The sequence below is a fragment of the Coptis chinensis genome, chromosome 5 (genome assembly GCF_015680905.1).
Source record: "Coptis chinensis isolate HL-2020 chromosome 5, ASM1568090v1, whole genome shotgun sequence".
Lineage (NCBI taxonomy): Eukaryota > Viridiplantae > Streptophyta > Magnoliopsida > Ranunculales > Ranunculaceae > Coptis > Coptis chinensis.
In genome coordinates, this window is record NC_141460.1 from 75806430 (window position 1) to 75824230 (window position 17801).

Genomic DNA, 17801 nt, shown 5'->3' on the forward strand with positions numbered 1-17801 from the left:
TCCGTATAATCGATTCCATGTTTTTGTGAGTATCCTTTTGCTACCAACCGTGCCTTGTGTTTGTCAATCTCCCCATGCTCATTGAACTTCATTTTGTAAACCCATTTGACCCCAATCTTCTTAGCTCCAGCTAGTAATTCAGTTAAAGTCCATGTCTTGTTTTTCTCAATGGAATTAACTTCACTATCCATGGCTTGTCTCCACTTCACTTCCTTCACCGCTTTGTCAAAGTAAAAAGGATCTTCAGCTGCCACCACTTGTGCCATGTATGCCTCATCTTCACTCAAACGTAAGCCTTCTCCACTAACATAATCATTCATCCAAACTGGAGTATGTCCTGCTCTCCTTTCATCCTCACTAGGTTCATTAGAATTTCCTATTTCTCTAATTTCTTCACTCTCTCCTGCTCTACCTCGTGCTTCCTCACTATCCTCATTCTCACTCCCTTTTCTCCATCATCATTATCATTTTCATTTCCATTTTCATGCATCCTCTCTTCACTCTCACTGTTTTCTTCATTCTCTCCCCACTCCAAATCTAATAAAATTTGCTCCTGATAGTCCACACTCCAATCCCACTCCTTTTCTTCCTAAAAAACTACATCTCTACTTACAACAACCTTTTTAGCTATAGGATCATATAATCTATACCCCTTTGTCTCCTCACTAACCCCAAGTAAAACACAAGAAAAACTTTTGTTGTCTAATTTACCTCTCCTTGCATCTGGAATGTGAACATGAGCAAGGCATCCAAAGACACGAAAATGTTCAACTGAGGGTTTCACTCCACTCCACGCTTCTTGTGGTGTGATATCCTTTACTGCTGACGTTGGACATCTATTTAGAACATAAAAGGTCCAATTCACCGTCTCCGCCCAAAAACTCTTTGGAATCTTCTTGTCTGACATCATGGAACGAACCATATTCATCACAGTCCGATTCTTCCTCTCAGCCACGCCGTTTTGTTGTGGTGTATATGCAGCAGTTAATTGCCTCTTGATTCCATTCTGCTTGCAAAAATCATTGAATTCATTTGAAGTGAATTCACCTCCTCTATCTGTCCTTAGACACTTAACACAAAAACCTTTCTCTTTTTCCACCAACTTCTTGAAATGCTTGAAACAATTCAGTGCTTCACTCTTCTCCATTAACAAGTACACCCATGATTTACGACTATAATCATCAATAAAACATAATGTGTACCTCATTCCACTATTAGATGTAGGTGAAATAGGTCCACAGATGTCTGAATGAAGGAGCTCTAGTTGGGTGACTTGCTCTCCACATACTTCTTTTTGGTATTGCATCTCTGTGTTGTTTGCCAAGGATACAATTTGTGCAAGTTATTCCTGAGGCTTCAAACTGAGGAAGTCCACGAACCATCTTCCTCTACTGCAAGATTCTCAAGCCTTTGTAGCTCAAATGTCCATAACGTCGATGCCAGAGATGAGAGAGGTCTTGAGAACTTGTATGAAGACATCTTTGAACATTTGAAACACTCTGAGTTTGAGTCAACAAGATAAACATTCTATTTGCACTTTGCTCAGTCTGAATAATCAAGCCTTTCTTCGAATGATAAATTTTACAAGTTCCTTCTTGAATCAATATTGCCAAACCTCTTTCTTGAAGTTGTCCTATGCTCAAGAGATTGTTGTTAAGCTCTGGAACATAGTACACTTCATTGACAACATAACTCACTCCATTCAACAATAATCTCACACTTCCCTTTCCGACCACACTCATTCTACTATTATTTCCCAATTTAACTGAATGTTGAAAGCTCTCATCTAGATTGGCAAACATACCTCGATCGCCACACATATGATTAGAGCATCCTGAATCGAGGAACCATGCATCATTCTGTTTTATCTCATGCAACTCAACAGATGACCTTAGCAGCATATCATCTTCATTCAGCTCTTCGTAATTTCCTTCCTTGTTCAAGCTCGGACATTCATATTGGAAATGTCCAAGCTTGTGGCATTTGAAGCATTCCACTGTGGCTTTGTTGACATTTGAGTTCCTCTCCCACGACCTCTTCCTCTATAGCTGCTCCTTCCTCGACCTCTACCTCCAATTCTTTCATCATAGACTCTCAGTGCATGATCATCTCCTCCAGTCTTTCGGAATTTCTGTTCATGAACAAGTAATGAACTCTGTAGCTCATCCACTGTAAGAAGATTGATGTCTTTCGACTCCTCAATGAGTGTGCGCATGATCTTCTCAACGATCTTTACGTCAGTCATGTTCTCTCCAAAATTCCTCATGTCATTTGCTACCAACATCACCCGAGCGAAATAATCTGTGACAGATTCTCCAAGTTTCATTTCCAACACTTCAAAATTCTTGCGGAGGATTTGAAGTTGAGCACGCTGCACCCTAGCACTTCCTTGGTACTTGATCTTCATGGAGTTCCATAGCTGCTTGGTCGTCTCCTTTTTCGCAATTGTTTTCAGGATGGACTTTTCAATAGATTGGAATAAGTAATTCTTGGCTTTTTGATCCTTGACCGTCTCTTCCAAGGTTTTTCTTTGCCCCGCAATCAAAGCTTTCTCGGATACTGGGTTGTACATACCTGCCTCAACAATACTCAATATTCCTTTGAGCGTAGGAGATTCTCCATAAGCATATTCCAATGCTCATAATCCCCATCAAACTTAGGGATGCAGGGTTGTGCAAAGCTACTCGACTCTGCTGCCATCTTCACACTCTCTCACTTTGTGTTTTTAAATCACTCAAAAAAAATTGTTGCTTCTTTATCTCATACACAATGGCTCTGATACCATTTTGTTGAGAATGTAAAAGAAAACAAGAACTTCTATTAGTAAAATACTACCTTTATGAATAACAACTCTAGCTTTTAAATAGCCATACAATGCAACAAACCCTATCTACTATAATCGAAAATGCAGCCCACAATAATAGCCTTGTGGTAACAAACTTTGAATGAATCAACTACTAACGTTAATCGTAGATACTAGGACATTATTAACTAAATAACAGAAAGTCTTAACAACTTGGAACCAGTCACAAACTACTCCTTCACATTTTTCATCTAATGCTTTTGTTCTTACTATTGCTACTGATGAACTAGCTGTACCAAATAATGGCACTGTTTTTGTCGAGATTTCTGGTGGCAAGGAATTGATGATCGCAATCCAATTCATACATTGAGTGGATAAATAGTGCAGGCCTAAATGTAGTGGAGGTTTGGGGTTTTGAAAATCAGTGGATATGAATTATTGGGCATTACTAACTAAACATTGCTGGAATGTAAACTCAGGTCAAAATTCCTTGTGAGTGCAGACCTTCAAGGCAGCTTATGGAACTTAGTACGTGGTTTAATGGTGAGTCGTATTCCGTACCTTCTCTTGCTTCGTACTATTGGAAGAGTACAAGTATGCAAACCGTGCTACGCATTGGTTTTTTTAAGTGATAGCTGTGCAGTTTAAGTGCTAATCGGGAGCAAGTCGTTCTAAGAGCTTATAGCGATTAATCGGATTAATTGGGGATTAATCGGAATTAATCGCCTTAGTTAATCTATAATACATATTTCATATATAAGTGATATAACAACCTAAAACAAAATAAAGTCAAAAACTATAAGCCTGAGTGGTGGAGTGCTAGCTGGCCTAAAAGTTTTCTTTGGTGGTTTTTCACTTTTTACGGTTTTGATTATTTTTTTCTTGGTGAAGTGAAACATTTCAATATATAGATTTGTAGGCTTTTCTTTTTTGAGGTTTTTGTGGACTTAAAAAAAAAAAAAAAAAATTGTAAACCTATTAATCGGCGCTTTTTTTATACCGATTTTCCGATTAATTGCCGATTAAGCGGAAGAAATCGCCCGTTTTATGGCACCCGCTCAGACCTCTAAATTTTTTGATCGGATTGGTCAAGAGGCGCATAGCGCTTATGCGACGATTAATATGCACTTAAACTGCCCAGGTCGATAGTTAGCATGGTTTCTTTGGATTCTAATTGTAAATGGTAATTGTAATTATATAAGAAAGACTCATCTATTTATTTTTTTAAAACAAAATGAGAGATAATTATGTTATGGAGGTTTTTTAAAATTATCAATAATAAAATAGGACTTGTTTTAATTTCAATGTGAAAAATGGAGGTAATTATTTAATTTAAATGACATTAGAGAGGTGTTTCTAAATTATTAATAAAAAAAGAACCTTATTCAAATTATATTAATAAAAGTGGGACTTATTATAAATTTAGTAAGAGAAGTGTTTCTAAATTAAGTAAATAAAGAAATCTTAAATTGCTTACTGGAATATTTATAAAAGGTATTCAAGAAGACCCCGCTATGATATAGTAGATATAGTAGTGTAGATATATTAAAAGCCAGAAACTAGTTAAATATGTTAAATACTGGAGGATTGGAGATGGTAATTCAGTTGCGGTTTATACCGATCCCTGGCTTATTCATAATAACGTGTGAGTGGGCACAAAGTCTATGGTTGCTTTGTGAATTATGGTGCTTGAGAACCAATGGGAAGTTACGAAATGGCTAGATCAATTTGTAGAGTGGTACTGCTGCTCCAAGGACGAGCAACCACTTGTTTTACTCCATCAGAAATAGGTCTAAATAGCTCTAGGGAATCTACTATTCATGTCGTCATTCATATGCTGACGAAACCTCCCCAACTAACATTTTCTCACCCGATCCTCGACACCCATAACCCAACACCAAGAAGTATCTAAACCGACTTTTATTAACAACATGACCAAAAAAAGTACAAACCAAAGAAAAAAACAAGAAACAAAACTAACTTCGGCAACGAGTAATGGCGCTACAACCACGGTTATAAGGATTAGCTTGCGCGCCGGCTTGACAATTATAATAAGATGCGCCGCGTTGATTACAAGGTACACTGTTCCTCTTTAGCGCTTCATAGCTTATGTACTGACTTGTTGCCAAGATACGCCGGTTGATTTCAGAATCCATGTCGAACTCATTACTAGCTTCACACTCAGCTATGGTACCTTTACACGTCGAGATCCAACTCAAGTTATGATCCCCACTTGCACCAACGGTTGAGATTGATATGAAGATGGACATGTAGATGGTGAATATCACGAGGAGAAATGAGGAAGATGGTGTTGCCATGGATGCTGGTTTTTAAGTTTAACGTGAACTAGCTCGTTTCTAGTCTTTCTTGTTTTCTGACAAGAGAGAGGAGTGGGAAGGTTTTTGAGTTATAAACTAGTTTAGCATAGAAATGGCCTTGTTTGAGGATTTGTTTACAAAAGTGCCACTTGACTATTTTTTTCAATTTTTTCTCTTTTCTACCAACTGAAAAAACCAACCACTTTGACTAACCTCTATATGAAACGGGAACTAATCATGATATCATTGTTACTAAGATTTTATTAGATCAAAGAAATTGTAGCTATAACTTTCCAAGACTAATTGTTTTTTTTTTATTCTAAAAACTTTCGGCACCTAATCAAGTCTGCGAACCAAACACAGCTAAATAGTTATTTACAAGTAGCTGCTTAACTTATTAAACACTTTTAGATATAAATGGTTACGCCTTGAACATTGATCATATAATTTTGTTTAAGGGGCATAGGGTGCATTTGATTAAGGGCGGCTCAAGACAATTGGAGGCTCTAAACAAAATTCAAATGGTCAATGAATGAATACAAAAGTTTTTGTTGGAGAAAGACAAGAGAAACGTTGGAGAAAAGCGAGGGAAACGAAGAGTTTATTCAGATGGTGCTTTCGAAAGTTTGAAAGAGATGGGATTATTTTGGAAGGTAGAAAGTGTATTTTCCTATCATAAAAGAAAAGAGAAGAGTTTATTCAGATGGTGCTCTCGAAAGTTTGAAAGAGATGGGATTAGGTATTTTGGAAGGAGAGAGACTGCACCAACGTTCTGGTTGCATATATAGCAATCTCCTGCCTCGGTGGCCAAGAAAGTGATTATCGGAGATTGCATTTTTTGATGAATCCTATCATGACTCTATCTAAAATAGGATCATTCTCCAAGATTTCATTCTATTCTCTTGCAAGATCTTATCGGATTGCACTAGGATCTGGATCGAATGATCCGGACGAATGATCCACTTAACTTGGGCCACCCGGATGAGCCCTGAACCTGTTGTGAACTCTAACGGATTAGAGGACCGGATTATCCAAAGTGTTTGCCCCCGGACTGATCCGCCGCTGGTCTTACACCCGGTTCATGGTCCGAGTATACTTTGGACCGGAAATATGACGTAGAGTACACACATTTAGAACTAACATAATTTCTAATTTCCAATGTAAAACGTTATTTAACCGTTAAAAGAGTGGGCTGAAAAACAATAGTGAGCTGAAAACAATAATAGGCTGAATTATATTGAGGCCCTTTAAATTGTGGGGCCCTAAACAACTGTTTATTTGGCTATAGGGTTGAGCCGACCTGCATTTGATTATCAAAATTATAGTAGTACTATTTGGAAAATTTAGCAATTCCCTTAAACAATTCAATGATATCATTATATATTACAATTCTCAAGACAATATTCATCTTGTTTTACCAATTAAAATCACAAAAGTGGTTGGCTGAGTCAGCGTCTAATGTAGGTAAGAAAGCCACCAAATGGTTGTATTACTTTGTTCTTGTCTATCTTTAGGTTGAATTGGTGAATAGCAGGAACCTTTTGGTACCAAAAACCAAATGTTATTTACGTAAATAGAAGCTAAACATTTGGGTATACAGGGATTACAGGGTATTAAGGAGGACAAAACCAGTTGACTGTTTCATATGCAATAGTATAGGGAATATGAAAATGTAAGTTTAAAATGAATATAACATGGCAGGCATGAATATATTATATAGTTCACACCTAACCTTTAAGTCGTGCCAACCAAAACACGCTCTCTCTTCAGTGACCGTTACAATCATGCATCCTCACCAAATTGTATATTTTGCTGTAAATTTGTTCGAGAATCTTTCATATTTTAATTAGTTTGATTTCGAAGAATGCTAAGGAGGTCCTTGTTTCAGAAGATTTAAGAGTAATGTAATGGAGACCTTGTACCTTTTATACTACAGAGTTTAACCATTTTTTAGGATTACGAAAAGGAGTCCTGCCTTGAAGAGTGCCTCAGGCCCTCAGCTCCTTTGCATTTTTGGTCACTCTGCGAAATGCATGCATGTTTAAAATGTTAAGGCAAAAAAAAGTAATGGCATAAACAAACTTATAAATCGCTGGAATGCACATTTCATCTTTGGCACACCGTCATCATTTAAATGTTCAGATGAAGATACCTATAGTTTGCAGACAAGAATCAAATATACATCTGTCCAGTAAATAAATCCTCTTTATTAGAGGAACCAATGGAACTTCGGTTGAAATAAAAAGATAAGAGATTTCATGGTCTTAAAATTTTAAATGGATTGTATTCATACCTACAGTACAGCTTGAGCACAAGTTTTGGCACCTGAACTAGACATCACTCCAGAAAATAAGAACAAAGTGCTATATTTTCACTTTTCCACGCTCTTTTCTCGTATGAAAATAATTTGACATTCTTCTTTCCTATATCATTTTTACGAAAATGATGAATTTCCAGCACCCCCCTTTGAGTCCTTTAGTTACTAGTGCAAATGTCACACAACAAACGTGATATGTTTATCCAATAGCGCGCTGTTGACCCTTATCCGCCTGTGAATTCATGGAAGTATGGAACCAAGCTTCTGTGTGATTCCTTTACCCAATCATCATATACAGAATAATACAAGATTTTATCATCATTGGCATGTATATATACTTACTTTTTTGCATCTATACTTCTTTTAGGAAAATGGTAGGCCATCAAATCAATTGAGGGAGCTATCAAACCTTTCATCAGATGATCAGACACAAGTCACACAACTAAACAGCTATCAACCTGCGCTATTTTTTTTATTTGAACACTGAATTCAACAAAATCAAACGAAAGACATCCACCTACTTTGATATAAAAAATGCATATAATTTACTTATCAGAAATTCAGAACTGTAGAATATATGCCTCGCCTGCTTGGTTGTCCATGTGCCTGACTTGAAATTTTCAATTACCTACCTCTTACCTTCTTCCAAATAGAAGATGAAAGCAATTAAGGACCCATTTGGCGTTGCAGTAGCTCTAAAGTGCTTTCTTTGATTCATAGCTTTAACCTTATTGTGTAATCTCCATGACTTACTTTTAAGTTTTTAACATGTACATTGCAATCCAAAAGTGGGAGTTTGAAAAGTTTACTGCTGAAGCCTTCCTAACCAACTTTTGGACCACAATTTAGACGTGGTTTAAATTCAAAACTAGGAGATTATCAAAGGGTGTAACTGTGTAAGCTACAAATAAAAGAAAATGGTATTTTAGAGTTAGTGAGTTACAACAATGCCAAATGGGGCCTAGAAATTACATACTCCATTCCTTCTTTATGTAGAAATTAGGCATTGTTTCCATTTTGTTGCGAACTGTGCAACCAACCTCAGCTTCTCGGAGTTGCACAAGCCAACTTCTGACAAAATCAGTTTTAGAGCTGCTCAATCTAATGTGTACATAACAATCTCAGTATGGAACAAAGGATATTTTCCAAGTCTAGTTACGCCCATTACTTCATGGGTTCTAGCAATCATGTGCGTGAACCTTTATGACTGCTACACATGTTTACTACGATTCATAAAAGTCATACACATCGCAGCATCAATTTCCAACTGACTCAAACTCATACATTGCAAGACATTGTGCAGGATGGGATCAACAGATATACTCAGATTCAATTACTCTTTACCGATGATCTACTTCAAAATAACTAGTCACATTTGTCAACATTAGCACAGTGTTAGCTCTTCCCTTGTCAGTCGTATTTCATTGCACTTACTGTTTGGTTACTGCTACCTGCAATAATCAACATAATCTAAGCCGTGTCCTATTTAAAGAATTGAAAACAGCTCACACGAAGCTATCAGCTGGCAACACTATATCCATTCAATCTTCAACAAAGCCTAGAATATAGTTACAAATTTATCTGGTTTTAGCTTCTTCAATGAGTCCTGTAACAACACTAACCCTGGAAAAATACAAGGAAAGTGGAAGTCAACAATGAGCCCAATGCTTCTCTTCAAGTATCAATCATATTTGTGAACAAGATAAACTTAACTGACTCACTTATTCCACTCGAGTATTTCCCAGTTAAAGTTGAACTTATAGCACCATTTGAAGAACCCTTCTAATTGTTTCCAAAAGAAATTGAATCCACATGTTGTAAGAAATAGATAAAACTAGGGCGCTTAATAGATATGGAGACTGTTAAGGACGTATTAGATTTCCAGTTTGACCAACCAAAATTATAGGGTTCTTGATTTTTGCAGTAACTCCCAAACTCTATAAGACATAACTCTTCTCTATTAATATATGGGCAATGCAAACTTTTGCAACAGTCCTTTCTGAAGTTAATTAATCGTCAACTTGTCTAGGAAATTTCCTTCACATTTGCAAGTGCGCAACCTTGTAAAACCTTTAAAAAACACTATCCTGTAATAATCATTTCCCTTATCATCTCACATTCATAGGCTTCTAAACTGATTTAACCTACAAACCGGAAAACAAAATTTATATAGATTTACAAACAATTTGCCCGAGTCTTACAAGTTTTCCCTAAAAAAGAAACAAGGACTAAGGATACCTAAAGAAATAACACCCTGACAGAGTAGTGAAACAGTTTATCTTCTTTAATAATGTGCTTCATTTTATTCCAACTTTGCATGCATACACAGAATGACTGCATCAATGTAACATTTATTCTGCATCATAATGACAACTTTCAGAAAGCCTTTTTTTAACTTCGGAAAATAGGGAATGATACTCGGATATGTTGTAGGAAAGGAGAATACTACTTGCGAGGGGAAGCTTGTATTGATAACTACAGAAAAAAAAACAAGGCAATAAAGCAACAACATTTCAAACTGACCTGTATTTTCCTAGTACGGGGGAGTTGATTGGACACAAAGTTCACTCTCGTCCTCTTCGTCGTCCTCATCTGTACCCACCCAATTCCTATGATGATGCTGTGACCAACCATGGCCATCCTTCTCTGTCCTATCTGCAAATTGAAAGGGAGTGGGAGTTACTGACAGGAATTATTACAGCAACGAGATATTAGCGCAGATGCACTTTGACTAACCTCGAGGATCTTCTGCATGAGCTGCTTGAATTGGTTGCTGGAAGCTGTATTTAGTCAAGAAAAGTTGCAAATTCATTTCCCAACAAACATCATTCATTTCAAGTTTCATCTTATAAGATCTATAATTTGGCAAATCGCAAGTCACTGTGGAGAGACAAATTCATCAATGCAGGAGAAATATTCAGAAAACCTTAACAGAACCTTGAGGCAAAGTCTGCTTGATTTAATGTAAAAGGCAGCATGGCGTGAAATGTGAGAGGGCTGCGTTACTTTGGGGTCATAAAAGTGTCATAGGTCTCCACTACAAAAACAGCAAAGCCGAGACTATATACCATAATATTTTGCAGTATATAGAGTCTAGACTAACTCCAAAAGATAATCAATACGTGTTCCAATATCTTTGTCATTTTACTCCTTATTCTTCCAATCTGTATGCCATAGGTTACTTTTAGTCCGATAAACAGTTTTCAAGTTCTGCATCCTGCAGGTTCTGATGATAGGAGACTTTTAAAGAGTTTTGCTTTGTTTGAACACATGCTAATTAAATCTCTTGGTTAAATTATCTAAGAATCTGGGCTCAAGTGCAAATGTCCGGTCGATCAGATTGTAGGGACTCTAAGGAACCAGACTCTCCTAGGAAGTAATGAAGGCATTTAAGCATCTGCTTAAGCAAGTGCCTGAAAGAAGTCGGCAAGAGTCAGATCGTTGGCATTTGGTTCGGTAATCTCGTAGCTAGCTCAAATCCTAGACTTTTCCCTACTCTGATATACATTTGAGCTATGTCTCCGTGCACTTGGTATCATTAAGTCTTTCTATTTTCTAGCATTTAAGCCCTTATTGATAATCCAATCAGGTATGTAAGGTGTCATGGGCCATTAGAATATACACATCATCCAACGACATCTCCAGGAGCGTACTGTTTCTACCTAGTATCAGCAGCAAGTCTTCGACATGAAGTTTTCCACTGCCATGACTTGTCTACTCAATAAAATCAAAATGGTACAGAGAATTATGGACTATTAAAACTATCATGTTTATCCAAAAAAATAAATAAAATAAATAAATGAATGTATCAGGATACATATCAGGGACATCCAGTATATTTCCTCTTGCTAGTCCTGCTATTGGAACACTTGTCGTGTTAACCCTCTGCAGTCCACTCTGTTCACTAGCATTGGCATTTCCTTGAAAATTTCTTTCTTCAGCAGCACTACCACTTCTCAAAGCACTTCCTGTGTATGACATGAGCAGTTGAAGATTTTTGGACATATATATAGCAACGAATAAGCATCCACGAGAGAAATATATGAGTTACCTGAAAGTTCTGACCAGATTCGGGTGTGATCGGATGGGTTCTCAGACATTGCAGCTCTTGACCTATCCTGCTGTGCTTGGGAATCTCTTCCGTTATCAGTGCGGGCTCCTGCAACTGGATGCTCTAAAGGAATTCCTTCTTGAAGCTGTGACACAAGCATGGTTGCTAGGACCAATGTCACGTCAAAGTCTGAATTCGTTCCATCATCTAGACCAAACTTTGGAGTCATTAAAATCGGCCTGTTTCAAAATCAAAATCTAGATTAACCATGGAACACTACTTTGAACACTCTACTCAGATTCTCATAATGTTTAAAAAACTTATTTTTTTAGATAATGTTACATTTAAGTGTCTATTACCATATAAAGATCTAGTTGATACAAAAAATACTAGAATAGCTAACAGACTTTGTGAATCAAGATGTGCTGCTGGTTTGATAACAATGCATTGATTGTCTTTTCACTGATAGTAAAAAATCTTACGAAATAGTAACTTGGTAAGCAATGTACGAAGATGTAAGAAGTATGAATATCTTACTCGCCAGCTTTCTCAAAATATAAGTGAATGTCAACTTCACATCCTTCGCAGAAAGAAAGAAATGCCTGAAATTATTAAGATAGATACAGTTACAAAAGATGCTTGAGATAAAGGTGAATAATTATTATAGGCTAATTAGTTATTTGTGTGAAATAAAGTTTAGAGGCATATGTCAGGTCAACATGCCAGAGTCGAAACAGTTGTGAGAATGGTTATGATGCAAATGAAGAACAATATTTACCTGTAACGTGATCAACTACATATGCTCATAGTACACCCCCTTAAAAAGGGACTGTCCCTATGCATCATGGTGATACCCTTTCACAGCTGACGTAGGGAATGAGCCATTTTTTTGGCCTCGTGTTTATTTTACTTCTGTATAAAAAGCACTAAAAAGTGGAAGTTGAAGAAATATACACTATACCTTCAGCTCTTTCACAGCAAAAGTAACATCTACAGGATCTCCAGTATGTGTATATTGCAAAAACTCTTCCGTAGGATCTATCCAGAGCTGAGTGTGTAAGGCAGTATCACTGGCATCTGCAATTAAACAATGTGGTCACCTTTTAAAGTCCTAATAAAGATAATTTATATAAATAGATAAAAACCATGTATAAGGCTACCCTTGGTAGGATCTATATAACTTCTAAGTTCGACAGCTTTGCCCCCTATTTCATTTGCAGCATCAGTAGGCATTGAATTCTGCTCAGTTGCTATGACTGTGATCTCCTGAAGCGATGACTGGAAATTAGCTAGCAGTCTGTTCAAATCACGAGGTCTTACTACAAAACTACTCGGAAACTTTCTCCTGTCAAGAGAAAGGTGCTGTATATCGGGTTCAACATTGCATGTAAGCCAATAGGCTTTCCTCATACCTGCAGCACACATTGTGGAGAATATCCAATAAGATAACTGCAGCACCTTTAAGAGAGATACTAAATCCATAGTAGCAAAAAGGGCGTAAAATACCGCTAAGACAATCTAAAGTCCACTGTACTTTAGAAGCATCAGGTTCAGCTAATTTTATACACAATCTATCCACTCCACTAACCGATGTCCTCAAAACAGAACAAACAGCCTGAAACAAATGGGCCCCACATAGTAAAAAATCAGTCTAATAATAATAATAATCAATTTTTAAAATTACCTTCAAAAGAACACTGCATTGAACTTGAGGAACTGATATTGTATACACATCGAAAAACTCTGGTTTGAATCTAATCGATTGGTATGCTGAACGAGATGAATTCAATGTATGAAATGCCAGCTGAAATTTTAAATATATTATTATTTCAGTTTATCGGAATTGATGAAATTTTATAAACCCTATAAGAAGAAGAAGAACCTGAGAAGAAGAAGCTTGGATTGCAACTTCGTTACCGACACGTGCGAGGCATGTGATTGAACGGGTGAAGGTTTTCAGTGCGTTCCCACTTAAGCTCAGCTCCATTTTGTTTTTTGTTTTTTGTTGAATGAATGAGTTGGCGGGAAACAAAATAAATATATTTTAAATTTTATTTATTGTTCCATCTCGAGTGCTCATTTAAACCTTACCTAGGATAGAATTCTTGAATCATGATGTAAATTGGGTAATTTCCCAATTAGTAACCCATAATTTCAATCTGTAACCACTCTTCAATTTTGACTTTTCAACCTCACTTTTGACACTTTTGCCATTCTCATTATTTTCAAACAATGCTCACGTGGACCTGCAACACTCTCTCCCATCTTTACCTACTGCGCATAACTCTGTCATATTGTACCTGATGAGTTTGACTTTGCAGTGATGGACAACCGTTGGATCTTGATCAAGAAAACACGTTAATCAAAACATGTTGTAGTATTTGTGGTTGCTATAATGAAGAAGCAACTGACTAATAAACTATCAGCAACTCTCAGTGATTTTGGTTGTCAGTACCTTTACAACTTTTACCTCGTATTTTGAGCTAACCTAAAAAATAAGGACAAAAGCTCAAAGTTTCTGTTTTTTTCTTGGTTGTTTCTTCTTCTTCCTCGTCATTGTCCCTCTGCCTTTTGTATTTTTTAAGGTTTGACATGGAAAATATGACACATTCACATGATAAAGGTATAGTTTGTTGTTTTTTAAGCTATCTAGGGCCTTGGGTCTACGGTTTTGTTCCACGTAGTTTAGTGTTTTGTTTGTTTGATGTTTCATCTTTCAAGGAAGAGGGTTTTGAAGACAGCTATGACGTCTCCATGCATAAATGCATGTTGATTATATAGTTGTGGTAGAATGTTGGTGGTTTCCATGTTGATTCTATATTTAATGTTGGGTTTAATATTAAGGCATTTAAGATAAATTCTGTCATAAATGTCCTAAAAGTGTTAGTTTAACTAGTTTGTGCTTAAATGTTTGAATTTACTTTTCAGGTTTTATGGTTTATGGTTAGGTACTTCTTTGTAACCATCGCTTTTTGGTTGTTTTTTTATACTTACTTACCGGTTAGGTACTTCTTTGGATGTTCTTATTCACTACAATGGGGAGATGAAAGCGGACAAGTATGGCCGGATGAAGTATGTTGGTGGCGAGATGAAATTGAGAGTTTGTGATGGGGGTATTTCATTTGAAGGATTCATGAGTACCGTGGAAGGTGTGTTGTCGAGAAAGAGATCTACTTTTTCTATAAGATACTTGACGAAGAAGTCCCCGTGTCGAATTGATGAAGAAAGCAGATTATTTGAACATGATTATGAAACAAAGAAAGTCTCCAAGAAAAACAATGATGGTTTGGGTTATCAACGAAGTAGAAGTGGTAAGCAATGGACAACCTAATGTTAAGAAGAAAGAAGTTGCTATCGAAGTTTGTTTAAGAAAGACGCGACTCCAAGCATTGTTTCTCTGTGGAAACACTCTTTTACGAAAACGAAGGAGCTAGCTCGTCGAGCGTCCTATTAACCAATTTAAACTTGTCGATGAAGCAATTGGTAAGTAATGCAGTTCCATTTGGTTAGGGTCATTAGTGAGGGTGGGTACATGCTTTATTTCACGATAGTTATGAATCTTTGGTTTTCGAGAAAGTCCCTTGACCCAACCACGAGTGGGAGAGTGGGGACTCATCAATGGGAAGATGTGGAGATTCACGACGCGTCGAAGAACACATTCAACCTCACAACTTGTCATCGTTCGAAAAGGTGATGGCGGTAAGTCTTCGATATCAATGGGATATGTTGATAGATGATAGCTTACTGCCGATATAGTGGTGTGGAACTTATCGAGTGTTCATTGAAATATAGATATTTGGCGGAGGGTGTTTCCTCCAAAGTTACACCTTAACCTTTCTGAGAAAAGAGAAATGGTCACACACCGCTTCTCTGTTTGTGGAAGGTACACACTATAGCCTTGCAAGGTAACATATAGTTCGATTGCCGATAGTGGGGAGCTAATTTCATCGATATAATCTGAGGGGACGGTCAATGATGGTGATGAGCAAGATGGTGTACGGATGATCTGATCAACTCGATTATGATGACTTTGATTCCCAAAATCCATATGGTGATACTGAGGGCCCCCGAGGAATATATAATTTCCATGAATCAAAAATGACAACAATAATGAGGGTAATGATGATGAAGTTGAAATACTATATGAAGTTAATTTTGAAGAAGAAGAAGTAGTACAAGTAAAGGATGGAGCTGATGATGATGAAGTTAGAGTAGTAAATGGTGGTAATCAAGATGATGATGATTGATAAGCACCCAAAAGTGTATTATGAAACCCCATTGAGACATATAAATTTGGTTCATTATGTGTTTAATAATCATGAAATAAATATGTTTTCATACTTTTGCAGGTATTTGCAGTAAACATGGAAATATTGGTTAAACCTACAATAAAGCACGAGGAACGGCGTATATATGAATTCTCCCAAATCCATGTAGAAGCATCAAACTTCCAAAGCTCCTACCTCTCGAACCAGGACTCCGAATCGCGACAAGAGAGCTGCTTTCGGACAATCGTATGATGAACTCTACGCGATAGGGGGAAGTTGTAAAAGCGCCAAAATACGGATCGCCATCGACAAAGACATGGACCACTACTATGGGGCCACAAGATTGGATGAGTCGTCAATCATGGAGCATGTCAAGACAAAGATAACAAATTATTGGTGCAAAGTTGACACCTTGCATGTAATAAATTAGATTAGGTGTTAATAAAAAAAAAGGCAAGGTGTCACTTTGTTTTAATGTGGTAGATAAAATGAATCAATGTGGTTTGATAATTCACGTGGGAGGAAATGAGATTTCTCTCAAATGGAGAAGAAATTAGACAAATGTGGGGACACTCCATTTACTCCCTTGACTTATTTTCCTCACATGACATTATTTTAGTTCCTTAGTGAAAATGAGAAGTTAGTTTTGGTTTTATTAAAAAAACTTGTAATAGTTTTAATGGAGGAACACTTGTTCTTCTAGAAAATATAGAAGTGAGTTTGGTTGTGGATATTTCTCTTCTCTCTCTCTCTTTCTCTTTGGTGTTTTATTAGTTCATAAGTCTTTGTCCCAAGGATCATGAGCTAACTTCCCTTTTGGGGAGTTAGTCTAACTCATGTGAGGGTAAACCAATTGTTGGTTTGGTAGGTTTAGGAAGAACAACTAACTCTACATCCTACCCCAAAATGGTAGTTGGTGTAGAGTTTAGTTAGAAATCAAGCAATGAGCTTAGAGATAAGTCATTGTTTGGTTTCACTTGCTAGCATGTATGAGCTCTTTAGTGAGCCATGCATACTAGGGATCAAATCTATTTTTCCGTTAGGGACTTGTCTATGAGTTTAGGAAGAATCAAAACCTATTTCAAATCAACACTAATGATAGTTTCACATGAGGAGGATTAACTCTCCAATTTCTCTTTCAAATTTCCATTTCGGTATTAAGTGCATGTTTTCATTGTTAATGTTTTTATTAATGTTTGTATAGGAAGGAAAAATCTAACATTTATATTATATCCTTACTCCTTAATTTCCCTTTATTGTAACATCTAATTTTTAGTTGTTCTAAGCTTTAGGTTAGTTCGAATCCTTATTCAAACTCTACGAAACGAAGATCGTGAGTAAGGAATCTTGATTGCTTTTACATTAATTTAAAGAGTTCAAAACTCTAAGTAGTGTTCTCCAAGCTTATACCAAATGGCGCCGCTGCTGTTCTAAAGACATAGAATTTGTACTAAAGATCGGAAGTTGCATCAAGGGGGAACCCCCATTCTCTTCCTTCCTTTCCTTTTCGTTCGTTTACGTTTTTTTTTTTTTTTTCGTATTTTTGCCTTGAAATAGACCTGTAATCTAAAAAAAAATTTGTTCCACTTCCAGGTACCAAAAGTTAGGACTGGAAAAGATAAATACAGGCGATTATAAGACTTACGAGAAAATTTGAAAGTATTCTGAATTATTGGACAAGCGTCTTGTGCTGGTATAGAGTCGCGTCTTGTGAGTGGGGACCAGCGTCCGCTGGTGAATTTCTTCAGGTTGTTACCCTGTTCAACCACCAAAGGCATCTCGATCTACCTTGATCCATTTCAGTGCCTAAATATCTGGCCTTGTACCTGAAAATATCGATAATCCTTTGGGATTAATCGCGTCGATTTAATTGAAACGCTTTGTTTGTTTCAAAAACGCCGGAAGCTTCTGAGTTCCAATTTTGTATTATTGTTTTTTTTTTTTATGTTTTTCTGCATGTATGCCATGTATATAGTATTAAGAAATATTTATGGATCATTATTTAAGTTTTAGCCTTGAATTATGTATGAATCAAGTTCAGATA

The 17801-nt window shown here is 36.8% G+C and overlaps 2 protein-coding genes across 2 annotated transcripts; both read right to left on the reverse strand.

The window, feature by feature from the left end:
* Window positions 1–4708: 4708 nt before the first annotated feature.
* Window positions 4709–5196, reverse strand: LOC147498940 (rapid alkalinization factor-like). The gene has a single exon (XM_086559082.1). The coding sequence runs from the start codon at window positions 5119–5121 to the stop codon at window positions 4780–4782; it is 342 nt and encodes a 113-aa protein (XP_086415208.1). The 5' UTR covers window positions 5122–5196; the 3' UTR covers window positions 4709–4779.
* A 3565-nt stretch (window positions 5197–8761) lies between these two features.
* RAD9 (cell cycle checkpoint control protein family) lies at window positions 8762–13656 on the reverse strand. The gene is made up of 11 exons (XM_086559083.1): window positions 13372–13656; window positions 13174–13293; window positions 12996–13104; window positions 12650–12901; window positions 12451–12566; window positions 12027–12091; window positions 11490–11728; window positions 11256–11406; window positions 10175–10218; window positions 9962–10093; window positions 8762–9061 (listed from the first exon to the last, which is right to left on the reverse strand). The coding sequence occupies exons 1-10, from the start codon at window positions 13474–13476 to the stop codon at window positions 9972–9974; spliced, it is 1323 nt and encodes a 440-aa protein (XP_086415209.1). The 5' UTR covers window positions 13477–13656; the 3' UTR covers window positions 8762–9061; window positions 9962–9971.
* Between the last annotated feature and the right edge of the window lie 4145 nt (window positions 13657–17801).

Excerpts from the sequence above, each read along its gene's own strand:
- LOC147498940 (XM_086559082.1), bottom strand. The coding sequence starts at position 5,121 with ATGGCAACACCATCTTCCTCATTTCTCCTCGTGATATTCACCATCTAC.
- RAD9 (XM_086559083.1), bottom strand. The coding sequence starts at position 13,476 with ATGGAGCTGAGCTTAAGTGGGAACGCACTGAAAACCTTCACCCGTTCA. Across the intron at positions 11,407-11,489 it reads AATCTGGTCAGAACTTTCAG|GAAGTGCTTTGAGAAGTGGT; the intron begins GTAACTCATATA and ends TGTCATACACAG. Across the intron at positions 10,219-11,255 it reads ATACTGGATGTCCCTGATAT|CTTCCAGCAACCAATTCAAG; the intron begins GTATCCTGATAC and ends GACTAAATACAG.